Genomic DNA, 19,848 nt, shown 5'->3' with positions numbered 1-19,848 from the left:
AAATAGGATCTAATAGTGGAGGCTTGAAAATGGCCCTGGCTATTGAGTCCAATTCATTTCACTGTGAATACTGTATAACATGTTCTCATAACAAGACGTGTTGTCTAATGGCCTGAGAATGTGACTAGTGTCAGGAACTCCTGAGTAATAATCCCTGCTCTGACAATGACTCCCTCTTGGGCTTTGGACAAGTGACTTACGGCCTGAGAAGTGCTGAGAACTCACAATTCACATTTGTTTTTGATCTCCAGCTCTCCCCAGAGAAGGTGCTCAGCATTTCTGAAAGTCAGGCCATTAACCTCTCTTTAATTTCTCCACAGTGCTACTATTAAAGTCAGCACCAGTTTCCATTCAGGAGTAATGGAGAGAACACAAATTATTTACCTTTACCTATCTCTGTGAGTGATATCTGTTGGTAAATGTTGACCTATTATGGTAGCCACTCTACTTACTCAAACCTTATTAGGGGCTATGTTAGAATGAACAACTGTAAAGAGTTATGAAGATGTCACTTCTAAGTATTATTCAAAAATCAATAGCTCCTTCAGGGCTTGTACTTTCTCAGAGAGCAGGGGACATGAAGCCACAAGGACACTCCATTTCCTTCCACCACTCACAAACTGATTTAGTTGGGGTTGGTCCTGCTTTGAGCAGGGGATTGGACTAGATGACCTCCTGAGGTCTCTTCTAACCCTAATCTTCTATGGTTCTATGAAACCAGCACTGGGTCAACTGCTGAATGAAGACAGATGGCCTTAGTCCTACCTTGAGTGCAGGGGACTGGACTAGAAGACCTCTCGAGGTGCCTTCCAGTCCAGTCCCATGATTGTATGATTCTACGGGCACATCCATTTTTGGAGTGTGCTAACATAACCTGAGCTGACCATGGAGGCCATGTGACAGTGATACAAAGAGCTAGTCCCCTTCAAAAGTCTGAGCATGCTGGCTCATGCTCACATCAAACAAGTTACTGAGCTAAAGTCCCAAACTGTATAGGAAAGATGATCAATGGACCATGCACTGGACTGGGATTGAAGACACCTTGGTCCAGTTTTTGGCTCAGTCATGGATTTCATGTGTGACCTTGGTCAAGTCACTTAATCTCATTCTTCATCTATAAAATGGGAATAATAGCTCACATAGGCGTTGTGAGAATGAAATCCACTAATGATTATGATGTGCCCAGATATTACAATAATGAGGGCCATATGGGCAGTGCACTTTTATTTGTTAGCTTACTTTAAACTGGACTGAGCTTCCTACTGTCTTTAGAATTGATGACAGTCTTCCATTGACCTCAATGAGAGCAGAATCAGGCTCATAGTTGTCCATTAAGAGACTGTATGAGGCTAGCACTTTTTACTGACATTGACTCTTCAGCCACCTAGTGCCTGTTATAAATTTAGAATGATTTTGATTTTGTATTAATTCCCTTTGGATAATTACACAGTAGGATTTGATAGTTCCGTGGATCCATGTCCCTTAAAAACATCTCTGCAATCCCCCTACCTAATGTGGCCAACAGTAGGAAGAGCCATCTGTCAAGGTCTTGTTTTTTTAACAAGACAAATCAAACTAAAATTTTTTGGATCAGAGATGGAACAAACATTGTGCTGGGGTTTAGAAACCAAATTCCTGTCTACTAGGAAATTTTAAATTTAGCAAGGTCATATATCCTGCACATGGTTAACTTTACTGACGAATCATCAATTGTCCCTTCAAACTGTAAAATTTTGTCTGGTTCAAATCTAGCTCTGGTTTGAAGTGACCAGAAATCATTACCATTTGATTGTTTGATCTAGTCATCTAAGACCTGTTTTTAGTATCCAAATCACAAAAAAATTGTCACAATTGCCACCTTTTCTTCTTAACAGTCACTGAAGAAGGGACAATGTGTGGGCTTAGAAAATAATCTTTGACCCCTTATAGATCAGAAATGAAGCACATTGTCGGGAGGGGGCGGGGAATTGGTTACTATCACTGTTCATATAGTAACTTGCTGTGTAGCGGTTGAACAAAAGATTTTGACTCTAACAACCTTTCACCACAGCACCTTTCCTCCACTCTAAAACGTACGTAAACTGTTGTAAAAATCATGAGATCTTGCTGGAATTAAAAAAACCCCAAAGCAACGAACCAACTAAAGAAAACAACACGGAAAATAGCAAAATTGTGTAGCAAAATTCAGTCTCAGCCATCACATGAAGCCCAGTCCTGGTGCCTTGGAACAACTCACAGAAAGCCAAGGAAGAAAAAATTAAGCTGCAGGACAGGAAGTAAAAAGTGAGGGGATACCAAAATGACACCAACAGAAAGGGCTACAAGGCAGAAAATGAAGAACACTCCAAAAAAGACCATACAATGAATAAAAACTGCAATTCCCTCCTCCAAACTTAGCACTGCTAGTTAGAAATGCTTATTGTGTACCATGCCTGAAAAAGGAACTTTACACCCTGTATCCTTCTCAAATTACTTTTAAACACATTTGCAGTCAGGATAAGATAACAAAACAGAGGGCCACCAGAATAACCTCTTACGTTAACTTGTTATTGGCAGGTCCCAGGTCAGTAAATTATATATATATATTTTCAGCAATACAAATGATTCTTTTTACTGCTTAAAAATAGAGTAAGCATCTAAATTAAATTCAAGGCTACTAGATGCAGTAATTATTTACAGCACCATCCATTTGTGTAAGACTGGCTGGTGCGAAGCCAACTCTTGTCTTATCCAGTTGGCCATCTGCTCTGTATTTCAGTGGCTGTAATTCATCAATACCTATGTGATTCCAGGCCTCGGATTTTTTCAGATGTTGTGTTTATTGTCCTCAATCTCTAGCTAGCAAGAACATCAAGCTCTTTCTCCACTGGGTTCAGAAATGAAATAAAAACTAAAATCCAAATCCTCAAAAATTTGTAGTTGCCTATATCCCTTTGATTTCAATAGGCGTTAGATGCCTAAATACCTTTGAGGATCTGGGCCTTTGTGGCCAATTTTAATGAGCGGCATTCAGAGGAAAAAAAAATGAATAAATGTGCTATGACAAAGTGCATAATAATGTGGGAACACTCTCTCCCAGACCAAGGTGCAGCAATATTGTAATACACATACCAGGCCCAACACTAAACTCAACCTAAGGCAGAATTGCTATGGGGCACTAGTACATTGAGTTGTTCATCATCATTCATGTATCAAGTGGCTCGTGATGTCCTTTTGTTCAGTATGTCTAATTTACTTGAGTGGATAGCAGACAGTTACAACAGTCCTTTCTGGAGCACTGAGAGGAATTCTGAAAAAAAGGATAATTTCTTTGAATAAGGCTCTTTTACACTTGGATAGAGCATCCAGGATAGCCTTGTTAATATGGAAAATTCTACACGAAGTAGACAGTTTTGAAGTACCACAGCATTTTTTGTAAAGTGAAGGAGAAATATAAAATTCAGAGAGCCAAGTACTGTGTTGTGCATATCTCCCCACTGAAATCCATGGGACGTAAGTCAGTGTAGAACTGGACCCTAAGAGTTATATAGAAATATTTTTTAAAAAAGTATGTCCATTGTCACCTAGTCATGTTGCTTTTGTGGTGGTGCTTTCATAGATTTGAGAGATGACTTTTCTTGTCACTAAGCTAGTTCAGACAGGGAACCCACCCTTTCATTCTAGAGCCCACCATGTTTCACTGTGAGCTTGTCTAAGTTGATAGTGCTTTTGATGCTTGTTCTCTTCTAACCAGGTAGGAAAGCAATGTTCCCTAAGACTTTGTAATCCTCAGGGGGATAGGAAGCTTTTCTGGAATTGCCATCATGTTAGCTTTCCTCCCTTCCCTCGTCTTCCAAAATGTTATTTCCTGAGGTGGTTTTCTGAAAGAAGAAGCAACCTGTAGTCCCTTACTCCTGAATCCTGGATTTGAGGGCCACAGCATAAAAAAACAGAGGCATTAGGCAATCTAGGTCTGAATTAGGGTCTTGAGCCCATCTCTAGTGGTTACCTTGTTCACATATCTGGAGACAGTTGTCATATCTGCTACCATACATACATATGTGCTTAGGACCAGATTTACAAAGGTATTTAGGCACCTAATGCTGTAGATTTTCAAAAGCACTTAAGTGAGTTAAGCGCCTGACTCCCATTGACTTTCACTTTTGAAAATCTCCCTAGACACTGTTTGTATCTTTAGGTGCCTAAATCCCTACAAAAATCTGGTCCTTACTCATTTATCCAAACTGGTTAGACCATTTAATTTCTTCTCATCAATCCGTTGCTCTGAATTACCTCCAGTTGGCCCACTATTTTCTGGTATAAAGGCTAGAATGGGTATGTCATTAAGGATTATTAATATTATTTTTAGAGCTATCTGCTGAAAAGCATGTTAGCATCAAGAGGAGGATGGGATTTGTGTGTCTAGGGCAAATTTCTCGACAGTGGTACAGTGTAAACTATGTTTACCTTGGATATTTTAAACTGTGAATGCATGTTGCTAGGCTACTGCATTCCTTTGCTCTTAAATCGCACATGGCTTTGTACGCTAGTGTTTGGGATATCGAGTCTTGTCCAGATTTAAAAAACAAAAGACGTGTTCTTCTTCCGCATTTCTTTCCCCGCTTAGCTTTTTCTTTCATGCTACTTATGCTGAAGGAAAATTGTTCCCCATCAGAGACTGTAATGACAGCAATTAAAAATGTGTTCTCTCCAAAGTGACAGTGAATCAGTATGAAATGAATTGAACATTTTGGAGAGTGAATTTATTTCTGTTTGACACTGTGATAATTGTACAAGACAAGCCATTATACATTCAGGGTTTGCGAATTTCAAGATTTCCAAATCCAGGAATGGTAATTAAAATTTCACATCAGGGTTTGACAAATGCATGAGTGGGTGATGGGAGGGACTTTCCTGGGGTGACTGGGGCTAACACACTGGTTTCTGTACACTTAAACTTTCGTTCAAAAGTTTCTAGCCCTTATCTTTATAATGAAGATGATTTACTGGATGTGAACTGATGCAGTGCTATATCTATGCTTCTGAATCTACAGACAGTCTGAAATTATATGACAACCATCTTGAGACTACATGTTCCCCCATGTATGTGTATCTAGAAGGGAATCTGCAGCCACATAAGGGGAAGGCATTTCTGCTTCTGCAACATGCTACCGGACTTCTCAAAAGCCAGGCCTTGGGGACTCTGTGGGTGTTGAGGGAATGGGCCAGATTCTTCCCCACAAAAACTCCTAGATTGCAGTAACTATTTTAGTGGCCAAAAGAGTTATTTTGAGAAAATCTGCAGTTCCTGCCTCATACCTAGGCCTGCTTAGTGAGATCTCTACTACTGCATTAATGGGAAAAATGATTCTGTCTAATAGAAACGCTTAGAAAAAATCTGAGGATGTCTGGTCACATATGAAACTATTGCATACTTTTGCAGTTTAGTACATATTAGCCCCCCCACACATCATAGGTTATGTTCTCACTTATTTATCCATGTAGTCACTTTAGTAATTGATGCCCTGCATGATCTCTACAGGTTCAGGTTTTTGGTTTGTTTTTTGTTTTTTTTCCAGGTTTTGCAAACAATGAACATTGAATATATTTTATTTATAGGCTACTTATATTGTGTGCATGAAAGTATATTTTTTTCATTATGTGTTTATATTTTATATAAAAACAATAAAAATAAAGTTAGAAAGAACTCCTGGAGGAATCTGATACAAATTACTGTTAGAGGCTGTATTAGCTTGTCCCAGCTCCTCCATGCTTGGAACCCTCTTTTGGAGAGAGGAAGGTCTAAGAGAAGCCATGATGAGGAAGCAGAGCCATGCTCAACTGCAGGAGCCATGGTCAACAAGGGCCAGTGAGAGCCAGGGCGGCAGAGAAGAGGCCAAGGCATCTCCATGCATAGGTGCTGGAACTGGATGGTGCAGCTGCATCCCCTGGCCTGAAGTAACAGCCAAAATACATGGTTTACGCCTTCAGCATCCCCACTGTAAAAATTGTTCCAGCACCCCTGTCCCTAGGAATGCCCTTGCCTCTCATGGATCCCCCGAAAACTGTAAATATTTTGAGAGCTGTGTGGATCACAACTCCTTTCTTCTTCTATGGAGCGAGAGAACAAAGAACCTTGTGTGGGGGAGAATTGGCCCCTTCAGGGAAACTGTGAACTATGTCCATTCAGCTTCCTGGGATGGCAACTACCTAGGGAGGTGGTAGAATCTCCTTCCTTAGAAGTTTTTAAGGTCAGGCTTGACAAAGCCCTGGCTGGGATGATTTAATTGGGGATTGGTCCTGCTTTGAGCAGGGGGTTGGACTAGATGACCTCCTGAGGTCCCTTCCAACCCTGATATTCTATGATTCTGTGATTAACTCCGGTAGTGAAAGTGACAGGCTTCAATCTGAATCTTAGTTTTAACTCCTCAGTTCCTGCTAGATGTTAGGAACTTCCAGGAGGTTTCAGCCTCTTCCTGGGCCAACAAGCCCTGTGTACTCTGGCCATGAGAAAAATGAGCATCTATCTAGTGACCCACCAGATGGTCAGTAAAAGGCTAGTTCAGATATTATTTTGAAAGTGATGAGTCCTGACTGCCAAAATCAGTAAGGCAAGCTTTGTATTTTAACGAGGTTCCATAAAATGGCTAATGTAAGACTTTTTTGATTGGGGGTGGAGAAGTGGGAAGGAGCAGTTTTGGGGGCAGGTTTCTTACTTTTTCTCACCACAGACTCCTCTTAAAATGAACCCTAACTAAATCATCTTTTCCCTCCACATTCTTTAGGCAATGGATTTAGATGTTCCAGTGCTGGCAAGGAATATTCCTGGGAATGCAGCAATAATACGACATAAAGATACAGGACTATTATTTACAGATCCCCAGGTAACAAGAACAAAAATCAAATCAAAACCAGAGCATAACAAAACAACCCTTTCCAAACATTATTTTTCTTTTCCATGAACTGCTTGTGTCTTGGTGCTCTGCTTGTGGTGACTTTCAGTGGTTATAGTCTCGTTCTCTTAAAAAAACCTACTAGCCTACCCTGCTTTTAATGAAGTGCTGTTGCTATCTCGTGCTCTCTTCGCAGTTCACTGAATGCTGGGGGGGAGTGAGGGAGGTCAGCCTTACTGAATGCTTCTTTCTAGCTTTAAGAATATGCCAGTTGCTTGCATGCAGTTCAGTTGAGATCTTAGCTGCTTTTATTTAGTTTTGGAGGTTTCTTAGGCAAACCCTAGAATAGATGTTGTGCAGATGTCATATTTCCCTTCAAACAGTCGCTGAAATGTGAACATATATTGTAGAAGCAGTGGATCACAAAATCAAAATGGCCTGTGAGCCCAAAGTTTAGGATAATATGGTCATGGCTGGGATTACAGATAATAATATCAAGAATTAGTAGGTCATGAATAAACAGTAGGGCAGAAAATAGTTAACAGTTACATAGAAAATAAAGACTATGTTTTGCACTCTGTGGATGTGACAGAGAACTCCGTATATATATTAAGTCCTAGAAATTCTTTGATTTGAGTGGGTTTTTATCCAATGTGGTTTGCCATTCTCCCATTGTCTTTGTGCATCGTGAACATAAGGGACTCTGCCACAAATTATTTCCAGTCTTGAGCAAATCACTTAATTTTTTTGCCTCACTTTCCCATCATTAAAACACAGAAGGTAATACCATAGGAATATGGCAAAGGTTAATCAGTGCTTTGAAAATTAAAACGGGTAGACACAAGCTTAATTATATGTAAAGAAGTTTAAAAAAATTTTATGAAGGTTCTGTGAATTCAAAAAACAAATAGGCTGCTTGTCCAGCATGCAGTCATTAGTTTTGATAATGAAGAGGGAAGACTCAATGACTAGAAATAGACTCCAGTATTTTTAATTCATGATCTAAAACAGACCCAGCTAATGTTTTGATTACAGGGACAAACTTATTCTGCATTACGTTTGTTTAATGTGGCATCCCTAGATAGTCACTTGGGGTCTGATACAAGTCTCACTGGAGTTGGACTGGGCTGATATTCTTTAAACTGCAAAATCTCTTCTCATTATGAGTACTGTAGTTTCCATTTGTTTGGTGTGTCAGTGTATTGGATTATTGCTCTATTACTATGTATTCCTAAGGCACCCAATGCCCTAGCACCCAAGGAATGAAATTCTATTAGTGGCTGTGATGAAAATCTATTACAGTTTTAATAAACAGTTTTCAAAGTGTCCATGTTCCTACTGTATGTTAAGAGCATTGTTTTTTCAGGTCAGACAATATCCCAGCTAAGCTAATTAGATGGTTTGTGGTTTTCGAAGTGGGATATGAATCAATCTGTTTATTACATAAACCATAGTTTACTAATACCAATCAACAGCTAAACATGGTGGTTTTTTATCCAACCCCAAATAAAATAAAACTTCCTCAAACAGACGATATGCTCATTTTGCAAAGTGGAAGTACATTACATTTACCAGCTTTGCTGTGTGTGTGTGATTAATGCATGCTATTAAGCATAGTCTTTGGAAGGTGGATTCCTTTTATTTTCATTAGTTTTTTAACTGAAAAAATTATTTCAAGTAACATTTGCCTCTCTGGAAAATTCACTCATTGTTCCATATGGGTTTCACAACCGAATCTTTGTTAATGACGGCAGTTTGTTTTCCTTTGTTTTCTTTTAATTACTCTCTGGGTGGCAGAGGCAGAGCTCTCATAAACTGTTCTCAGCTAGAACTATTTATGTACTTAAACCCTGGTTCTGCAACTATGTCCACATGGAGTCCCATTGACTTCAGTGGGGTTGAACACAGGCCCTGGGGTTCATCTGCATGGATGTAGAAACTCATACTGGTGGCCTTCTTGATATTAATAAATAGCGGGAGCACACACAATGCCTCCCACAAGCCTTCAGTTTTTGAGTTTAAGCTTAAATACCTATTTCACACAGGCCCTGATCATGAAACAGGTTATACATAAGCATAAGTCTTTCCCAGAGCAGGGCCTCTGACCCAAAGTGTCGAGATCAAATTAACAAAGACAAATGGTACCACAACATAGATTCATAGGACTGGAAGGGACCTCGAGAGGACATCGAGTCCAGTCCCCTGCACTCATGGCAGGACTAAGTATTATCTAGACCATCCCTGACAGGTGTTTGTCTAACCTGCTCTTAAAAATCTCCAATGATGGAGATTCCATAACCTCCCTAGGCCATTTATTCCAGTTCTTAACCACCCTGAAAGGAATTTTTTCCTAATGTCCAGCCTAAACCTCCCTTGCTGCCATTCAAGCCCATTGCTTCTTGTCCTATCCTCAGAGGTTTAGAACAATAATTTTTCTCCTTTCTCCTTGTAACAACCTTTTATATACTTGAAAACTGTTATCATAGAATCATAGAATATCAGGGTTGGAAGGGACCTGAGGAGGTCATCTAGTCCAACCCCCTGCTCAAAAGCAGGACCCATCCCCAATTAAATCATCCCAGCCAGGGCTTTGTCAAGCCTGACCTTAAAAACTTCTAAGGAAGGAGATTATCACGTCCCCTCTCAGTCTTCTCTTCTCCAGACCAAACAAACCCAATTTTTAAAATCTTTCCTCATAGGCAATGTTCTCTAGACCTTTAATAATTTTTGTTGCTCTTTTGTGGACTTTCTCCAATTTGTCCACATCTTTCCTGAAATGTGGCACCCAGAACTGGACACAATACTCCAGTTAAGGCCTAGTCAGCACGGAGTAGAATGGAAGAATTACTTCTCGTGTCTTGCTTACAACACTCCTGCTAATACAGCCCAGAATTATGTTTGCTTTTTTTGCAACAGTGTTACACTGTTGACTCATATTTAGCTTGTGGTCCACTATGACCCCCAGATCCTTTTCCACAGTACTCCTTCCTATGGCAGTCATTTCCCATTTTGTATGTGTGCAACTGAGTGTTCCTTCCTAAGTGGAGTACTTTGCATTTGTCCTTTATTGAATTTCATCCTATTTACTTCAGACCATTTCTCCATACTTAAGCACTGACGTCTTCACCTAAAACCATAAAGTTGTAGCAAAGCACTTCACTTTAAACATGTGTTTAAACTGAATTCAGTGAGGCTGTTCTTACGCTTAAATGTTTTACTCAATCAGAAGTACAGAAAGACTGTAAATATGATGTTGTTATTTCTAGAGTTCTGTACTTCTCAATTTCTCTGTCCCATTTCAGTCTGGTCTTCTGCTGCTCTCCCCCAAAATACTGTCTCTAAGATCAGCAACCCCTTTTTTTCTGATATTCTTGTTCTACATCTCTTATTGTCTTTTAAGGAAAGGTGTTAACTTGCATTATCATGTGAACTAGCATTGTCCTAGGTAGTATTTGCATTCGGATAATTAATATTTGTGCAGGTGCCCTATCCTGGAAAGTGAAGTAATCTCCGTCCTTTCTCTGTACACTAGCAATTGTATCATATTTAATAATGCTCCTTTAAAATGGCTTTGGTATTAAATATTGTATAAAGTATCAAGGTTTACAAATGTGTCACAAAGGTTTGTTTGCATGTTAATAGTCCAATTTCACCAGGGGATTGCTGGATAACTTTCACCTGAAGTGTCAGACAGAATGCCAATCAGTTTCACTAAATCTTAAAGATAAATTGACAATTACAGGATTATCCCATATTTCTTGACACCGCCCATCTGTATGAAATACAGTTTTTCAAACCTCCACATATAATATATCATGAAATCAAGAGACGGATAATAGATCAAAGAGTTCAGATAAATTAGAAGATTTCTAATTTCAACCTGTTGCTATAATCTGTTTGTATTGTTGGAAATGGCAGTAATACGTTTTGTAGCACTTTGCATAGTCTCCTCTTAGAGGACCTGGTATGCCAGTAGAGGCAGGACAACCTACGTGCTGGAAAGCCATATGTTTTTTCACCCTCTTCTGATTACTTCATGTGCTCTTAAGTATTTGATAAAATATTTCCCACCGTAACCTCAGTTAGTTTTCTTCTAAATTAGCTGTCTCTCAGAACCAACTGTTTAGAGCTATTCCTTTGGAATTCATTTAAGAACAAAGGTTTACATGCAGTTGCACCCCTGTCTGATTCTGATTCAGATTGTTCAGGAAGCAGGAGACACCACTTACTATCTGTTAAGTACATTGTCTGAATTGTCCAGATTTTAGTCAGCCAAGAAAGGTTTAATTCCCAGTGCAGGTTAACACTGACCCTCAGTCATGTTCCTGCTGGTGTTTCCGTTGTTAAGCAGCATCCTGCAGCATACTGCATTGTTAAGCAGTATCCTAGATCATTCTTTCCCTGTCCACAGTTTAGCTGACGGATGGCCAGTATAATTGGGTCTAGTTTTGATTCTTATTTCTTTACGATTAATATTTTTTTTCCTTTCCACAGTAAACGTTATGGTGCAATCTGGATGGCTTTATTGAAGTGCTTGGAGGTTCAGTATACTTGTGAGGGTGTTTTCATTGTAGTTTCTCATGAGTGTCCTTCCCCTGTACATTCCTACACAGCCCTACTCTTTCATCAGTCAGCTTTCAGATAAGCTTCTCATTCATGTTTTTTTCCCTGTGCCTCAGGAGGTGCCCTCCTTTTCACTCCCCAGATTTGACTTTCCAACCTGTTTGACTGATATACTGGATTTATCCTTTTATTGCTCCATTGCTTCAGATACATGGCAGATGTGTGTATTTAAACCTAGATCTACTCTGTTAAAAACATTTCAGTTTTATTTCCTTCCCCACAAAATAGTAACTCTGAAAAGGAGCAAACTAGATAATGTAGGAGCTGGGTTACTGTACCTGGTATGTGAAACAGTCTTGTGGTTATTTCACGTTTTCTTATGTCGGGAAACATGAAATGGGTTTGAGTTGATTTACGAAACAATAAAATTTTAAGCACAAACTTCCCTTTTTTACTGGAAAAAAGTGACCTCTCCTGGCTTACAAAGAAATTAGACAACTTGCCTAATTATATTAATTATAATTAATCATTGGAAGGTATTCTGAGCCCTCATGACCATGTACATAGACAACAAAGGAAAACAACAAAGGAAATATCCAGCTGGCCGCAGCAGTTAACATAAAAGTGATAACTTACAAAACATGTTGACCTTGATGCTTGAGTTATTATGCATCCTTCTTTTAAAGCCATGTTTTATTCCTGCCATTACTCGAATTTGCAAGTTTATGGAATATGTGACACTGAGTTAATGTGACCTGAAAGGAAAACTGATAACTAAGAAATAAAGGAGTAGCGGGCTATGTTTGGGCCATAAATAATCACAAAAGCATGTTCAAATGGAGGACATACACCATTATTCAGCAGCCTAAGCTTTTGGCTTATGGAATGCCCAGCATCTGTGAAGGCTCACGAAAGGGGCGGGGGGCATATAAACCTCTCCAGCCCCAGGCAAAATAGTGGTCCTAGCTGTAAGGGAGCAGCAGGAATCAGCAACACACTAACCTGTGTAAGGGAGGCAGGGAAGAAGTGGAGCCTCCTCTGAACCAATTAGTGGAGCTATAGACAGGAGCACACTCCTGGCATGTTATCCTCTTGTGGCAGTGTGGGTGTATGCCATTCGCATGTAAGGCTCTATGGCTACATGGCCAGCATTTAGCCCTGAGGCCATTTCTGGTCTTGAGGACTTGAGTTTTGCTGTCAGGACAGTATTGAACAGAGCAGCTTGCTGTTTTAGGCACTGCCAGCAATGATAGTTCAGGTGGCTGGGAAATACTGATCTGTTGCCCATTACTAATAGGTGCATTGCTATTCTTAATTGTGCATTTAGTTTAATATATGGAATTCGTCTTCCCTGGGTTTACCCTGAGCTACGTTCCATGTTCCTTTCCTCTCCTGTAGCTGAAATTGAAATGGTTTAATTGCAGATTTTGTGTGTGTGTGTGTGTGTGTGTGTGTGTGTGTGTGTGTGTGTGAGAGAGAGAGAGAGAAAAATACACTTCTTATTTTCCTAGTGTCTGCTATAAAACGGCACCAGCCTGGTTCTTACACTCATTCAGAGGACACGCATTTTATTAGCTTGGTGCCTGCTGTATTTTCAAGGTTCATCTGCCAAAGACATCTGGGTCTATAGAGCTGTTTGCAAAATACTGTACTGAATTTTTTTTATATGTGCTGTTTGCATTTTCTTTAAAGCTAACTGGCGGTCTGCCTGAGGAAGAAACATATTAGTGACATTACTTTTGAAGATCACTGGGCCTAGGGGGATATCTACTGTCCAGAAATAGGGCATGCGTCACATTACTTATAAATCTAAGCATCCTAGTGCTTTCCCCAACGTTTCTGTGCTGTAACTAACAACTCAGCCTTCACCCTTTACACCACATATCAATTGTGAGATAGGTAAATGTTGTTATACCCACATTTATATGGGTGAACGGAGGCAGAGAGAAATTAAGGCCTTCATTTTCAGAAGCGGGGTCTAATTCTGGGTTGCCTCCATTTTTGGATGCTCAGATTCAGCAACCTGGGGCCTGATTTTCAGAGGTGCCAAACAACTGCAGCTCCAGCTGACATGAGTGGGAGTTGTGGGGACCACCTGAATATCAGGCCCTTGCAGTCTTAAGTTCAGCATCCAAAAATGGAGGGACCCTAAATTAGATGCTCCAGGGGCCTGATTTAAAATCCAGTGACATGAATGCAGATCTTTACTGTGCCTTCAGATCACATCTTGAGTGACTTGCCTGAGGTTACGCTCTGAGTCAGTAGAACAGCTACAGCTAAAGTCCTCTGACTTTATCCATTTGCCATTTCTCCCTTTCCTCTTTGGACTCATGTTTAATATTATGCTGAAAGTATCACCAGCGAAAGGGATTTTAGCTGTGTGGCAGTATCTCATTGCTTCTATCACTTACATGTTTCCAAGTTTTTATCCTCTGTACCCTCATATTTTTAAAGAATATTAATAGAACTACTCATCAAGCAATGGTACATTGCGGCTTCTGATATGTATAATTTACATAAATTATTTTTAAACAAAATAAAATCCTCCACAGGAGCATAAAATTAAAGTTGGAATGCGGTGGAGTGAAAATGATTATTTATTGTTATGATAGCGTAAGAGATTGGATTTAAATAGGTGAAGGCATTTAAAGGCTTTCCCCACTTATCCTGCTCCTGTGTGTTCTTGGCAGCATGGAAAAGAGCACAGAGATGGGATGTGGAAGAAGGAAATGAAAGGAGCATCAAGACTGGACTCATTGGGAGAACAGAAGAAATAACTGGGAACGCAGTAGGAGACAAGTCTTGAGAGCTTGTCCAGGTTGTGCTGTGCCCTGAAGGAGAGAATGTGACAATAGAACTGTATGTGGTATTTTATGAGTCGCTAGTAGATGAATGCAAGGGATGTGTGTGGGGGAGATGATCTGACATGATCAGATCACTGAGCAAGGAAAATAACCTTTGCAGTCATGTTTTGGATGGATTGGTACAGGCAATGTACATATCTAGAGGACTAAACTGTAGTAAGTTGCAGTAGTCAAGATGGGAGAGGATATGGGCACGGACAAGCATTTTGGCCACATGGGCAAGAAAGAAGATCAGATTTTTGTATGTGTTGTGAAGGGGGAAAAAAGGCAGCAGGATTTGGAGATGGTGGGAGATGAAAAAGGAAGAGTCAGAGATGGTTGCAATCCTGGACGACAATGGAGGATGCTGGTGCTGTCAACTGCAACAGAGAATGGGGAAAGCAGAGACGGTTTAGTAGAGAACATATTAAATACCTCCGATGTTATCATTATAGCACCAAACTTGTTAATCTGCACCGCTGGCTGGAAGATCCTTTGGGAAGCACTTCTCTGAATTTTGAAAGCATTTTGCAGGAATACTTTTATTCCATTCAGAGACTTCACAACTACAGATATTACTAAAGATGAACACACATGTAGGAATCTTTGAGTTTGTAAAGGGCCCTGTTGTGAATTAATCAGATATTGTTCCCACAAGTGGTCATTCTGTTTAATAATGCTGACTGGAAGAAAAATGGACCAGAAGAAATAATACATACAGAGAATTCCTCAGATGAATCTTTGGCATTTATACAGAAGGGAAGCTCATCTTCTGTGCACTTCAAGTAGTGCAGTGCCCTCCTGTGTATCCTTGCAGGACGGGAGCCTTACTAATGCAGTCCTCTCTGCTAGCCCAAGTAAGGAAGCTCTTTTGCTTTTTCTTGTGAACCGTAAGGGTGTGCAGCAGGAGGCAGCCTGGTGCTCTAGAAAACTTTATAAACCTCTTGCATAATGTTTCCTGTATGAACACCTAGTAGTAGCCTGACGTGGCAGGTAATATTATACATCCCACAGATGACGCCGCCTCCTCCCCCAACCCAGGTTACATTTTCAGAGGTCTTTTTTTTTTAAATTAAAGTTGTTTTGGGGAATTTCTTCAGTTAATTTAGAATTACAGTTGCTGATGTGATCCATATAAACTTTATATTAACCACATAACTAAGGCATGGCCATTGAAAAAACTCTGCAAGGTTGGGAAAGACTGGTAATGACCAGCTAAGGTAACATATGTACATTTTTTGGCTACCTTTGCAGGCCCCAGTTCTGCACTATACAAGCACAGCAGTTTCCCCATGTGGATCGCCATGCACGACTGAAGCTATACTTTATCTGGATGTATAATGTCAATATTGATGTGTGAGAATTCACCTTACTTAGTCTAGTAGCCGCCATAACTCTGACTCCAAAACTTACTTGCAAATCCTTCTAATATATGCACTTCTTTGATTGTATAAACTACATGTCAGTGATACATATATTGAAAGAGTTTGCATGTCTTTTCAATGAGTATCAAAGGCTGTGCTTGGAATGTGTACAGTATGATTTCACGTATCAGCATTGGTTCCCAGTGGTCATGCTGTAGTTACGTATTTTGCACATGGACCATATGAATTACATCAGCAATCTTAACTCTTTGATAACCAAGTTTTTTGTAGGTGAACTGTATAATTTAGTTAAAGTACAGTTGGTTAATGAATGAGTTGTTGACCAAATTTAAATCTTATTTGTATTTTCAGCTCTCTGTCGGAGAGCCTCAGTGGTCTTCTCCCAAAGAGTTGACAGCTTATTGGCAGGAAAATGCCATCTGTGTCCAAATGCCCTTATGTTCCACTTGGAATCTTTCACTGATTTTGATCATGACTTGCGTAGAAACTAATGATCTTCACTTTTATTGCTCTAACAGCTGTTGACATTTCTAAGCTAGCGCACATCGCTGTAGTGGGTTTGAGCTACTTCTGTAATCCAGCTTCAATGTTGAAAGTCGTCCCTTAATGGCAGAAAAATCAGACGGGCAGTGCAGAAGTGGATTCGTTTACTTAGCGACATCACCTCTCACTTTCATTAGTTTGGTATCTTCACTTCTTAAAAACAAAATTGGAATGGCAGAGCAACTGGCCAGGGAATAGTCTTGTTCTATCAAGTCCAGTAACTTACCCCTTAGGGCTAAAGGGATTTCATATACTGCATTTTGCAGACCTTTTGATACCGTGTACCAACTGCTGCCTAGCTTCCAGGTCATGAGCCTCCAGCACCAAACAGTGCAACAGTTCTTTATTAGCTTGGATCAATCTTGCATCCAGGCCCTGGCACAATACAGATAATTTGCTGCTCAGTGTGTGTTCTTTACTTCAGACAATAGACATCTTTGTGAAATGTTTTTCTCAACCTCATTAAAAGCATGCAATTAGCTAAAGATGCCTCATTTGCAACCAGGCATATGCCTAGTTGAGCCTAGATCAAAACTGTCCGCTACCAGCTCTCCATCCAGGAAACCAGCTGAATTTGTAATTTCTTACTCAGCTACAGCACGCGTCATTACCATAAATGTATGATACTCAAACACTTTTCTGTCTCATTAAATTGTTTGTCCATATTTTCATCTGATTTAGCGCTTGAGGGATTTGACCATGGTTTTAAGTTCTCTAGTTGGTAGGCTGTTTAAAAGATTAAAAATTGTATTTGTTATTTATTGATCTGTACTTATATATAAAATGTGGTACTTAGCTCTGAAGAATGGTGCTCAAACTGTTTGGTGTGTGTATTCACTCTAAATTCAACCGCTTTACTGCAGTTCCAGGATTGTTTCAGGATCAGTAGAACCCCAAGTAACCTTTATTGTTTTCTTTAACATTTTAGGAGTTTGTCCAGCTCTCCAAAAGTCTGATGAATGACCCCAGTTTGGAAAGAAAAATTGTGACAAAGGCAAAAGCCTATGTGAAGAAACACCACTCATGGGAATGTGAAAGAGAGGCCTATCAAAATCTTGTCCTGAAACTCCAATGAATCATTGGGTATCTAATGTGGAAACTGATCTTATTCTGTATCACTTTAATGATGGCACTGTCATTGATTATTTTAAAGAAAAAAAATCCACACATTATGAACATATTGTTCCACTCGACTGTGCCCAATTTACAAACATACTGCATCAGACTGGTGATCCATCCAATTCACCATCCTGTTTCCAGTGGTGGGCAGCTCCAGTGAAATCAAGAATATGTCAATTTCTTAATATTGTGGGATCATATGAGCCTCAAAAGAGGGCTGTTCCTTGTGCACAGGGGTGGATTTCATCCACAGTGAACTCATGCAAACTCACTGTGTTGTAGCCTGACAAAGCTAATGGAGATTAAGGCATTTACACTCAACTTTAATTATCTGAATTTATTCAGATATACGTCAATGATAAACATAATGTTGTAAGAGAGGGCTCATCTCTGTTTTGAATGATCAAACATATAAATGCATTAAGCACGTTAGCCAGGCCTACATGATCTAAATTTTAAAGGGGAAGATCATAAATTAATCGCAGGACTGGCCCTTTTATCAAGAATGTAACTGGCTGGAGCTAATGAGCAATACAGACATGGATGCTTTCTAGCGTGAAAAATTGTACTCACCGTTTGCTGTTTACATAGTCTACTTTATTTATGATTTATTGGAAGACAGCAGCTACCTCTTAAAAACTACCAAACTTCAGGGACCTCACAAATGGCATATGTTCTTACAAAAGATGGATGGAGGCTATAATGAGGAGCAACGATGTAATTTAGATTTGGTATGTAATTTGGTACTTTTGTCATGAGTGACTCTCAGGAGTTATTATTGTGAACTTAATGTAACAGGATATTGTATTTTAAGAAGAGCTACTAATGCCCACACGAAGCCCAAATCAATCATTATTGACTGCTCAGCAGTTAAAGTCATATCTTGGTTTTCCATAATCTGGTGTCAACGAAGGCTGCTATTTATAAAACACGCACAGTGTTTACAATTTTTAAACATCTGTTTTTGGGAAACTAATTGCTGTATATGGGCCTGATTAGAAACCAGTGGGAATCTTTCCATTGACTTTAATGGGCTTGGGATTACCCCCTATTTGTGTTAATGAATTTACTGTGCATGTTGGCTTTCCAGTTGACCTCTTGGTTGTGTTGCAAATGTTTAGTCAGTAACCCTGAAGAAAAAGAGTAATTTTAGTACCCTGCATTCACTTCTGAGACCTTTTCTAATTTTCTATTGTAATATATTTGGAGTGGTTTGACTCAGTTGGTACTGTCCTCAATAGCATGGGACATTGCAAACCATGGGGGACAAAACTGGTGTGACTTCAAGGGTTATAACTGCTATGCTCTTTCTTTATACGTTCTCTTCCTCTTATAGTTTTGGTAAAAAACAGCTTGGCTCAGAGGGGAAGGAAAATCATCTATTATAATAGAAATGGAAAAAAAGGAGAAGTTGATAGCAATGCATATAAATTAGAAGCTAGAAAGTAGGGGAAATTATTAAGGGAAGCAAAAGGACAAGGAGAAATCTGTGGGAAGTACAGTAAAATAAAAATAAGTTTTTTAAATTCTACAACAAACAAAAGGAATCCTAACAGTCCTAGGTATTGGTTCATTACTATATGGATATGGTAGAACAGTAGATAATACAGAAAAAGCCAAAGTGTTCAATCAATATTTCTGTTCTGTATTTGAGGAAAAAGAGATGATGTATTTATATCATACGATGATAGATTTTCCAATCACAGTAACTAAGGATGATGTTAAACAGTCGCTGTCTAAAGTTAGACATGTTTTAATCAGCAGGTTCAGATCACTTGCATCTATGAGTTTTAAAAGAGCTGGCTCAGGAGCTCTATGGATCAGTAATGTAGATTTTCAGTAAGCCTTTGAACATTGGGGAATCTCCGGAGGACTGAAAGAAAGCTAATGTTGTGCCAATATTTTAAAAAGGCAAGCAGGATGACCCAGCTAACTGTAGGCCTGTCTACCTGACATTGATCCAAGGCAAAATAATGGAACAACTTATGTGGGGCTCAATTAATAAAGAATTAAAGGAGGGTAATATAATGAATGCCAACCAATATAAGTTTATGGAAAATAACTCTTGTCAGACTAACTTCATATCACTTTTTGATGAGCTTGGTTAATAAAAGTAATAGTGTTGATGTAATATTCCTCTGTAAGGCATTTGACTTGCAATCACACATCATCTGGATCAATAAACTAGAATGATGCAAAATCAACATGGCATACATTAATTGATTAAAAAGTGGTTAAAATGATAGCTCTCAAAATTTAATTGAAAACTGGAAATCATCATTGAGCAGCTATGGGGGTCCACAAGGATCGGTTTTTGGCCCTATGCTAAACTTTTTAACCAATGACTTGGAAACAAACATAATAATTACGGAGAAAGTTTGCAGATGACACAAAGATTGGGTGAGTGGTAAATAATTAAGAGGACAGATCACTGATCGAGAACAGTATGGATTGCTTGGTTAACTGAGCACAGGCAAACTATGCATTTCAACATGGCTCAGTATAAGGCCATACATCTAGGAG

At 39.4% G+C, this 19,848-nt stretch overlaps 1 protein-coding gene across 2 annotated transcripts in view; it reads left to right on the top strand.

Moving 5' to 3' along the window:
• GLT1D1 (glycosyltransferase 1 domain containing 1) overlaps nucleotides 1–19,529 on the top strand; it is a 90,467-nt gene extending 70,938 nt beyond the window's left edge. Inside the window, exons 11-12 of one of the 2 annotated variants that reach the window (XM_084649108.1) lie at nucleotides 6,765–6,863; nucleotides 17,135–19,529. In XM_084649108.1, coding sequence (XP_084505234.1) covers nucleotides 6,765–6,863; nucleotides 17,135–17,281 — 246 coding nt within the window. In that variant the 3' untranslated portion in view covers nucleotides 17,282–19,529. The remainder of the gene's footprint in view (nucleotides 1–6,764; nucleotides 6,864–17,134) is intronic. The other variant, XM_084649109.1, reaches the window with a different exon arrangement.
• The last annotated feature ends 319 nt before the right edge of the window (nucleotides 19,530–19,848 follow it).

This window comes from Lepidochelys olivacea, assembly GCF_965140295.1.
Source record: "Lepidochelys olivacea isolate rLepOli2 genome assembly, chromosome: 15".
Lineage (NCBI taxonomy): Eukaryota > Metazoa > Chordata > Testudines > Cheloniidae > Lepidochelys > Lepidochelys olivacea.
The sequence above is the reverse complement of the archived record's forward strand: the minus strand, read 5'-3'. Positions and strand labels throughout refer to the sequence as shown.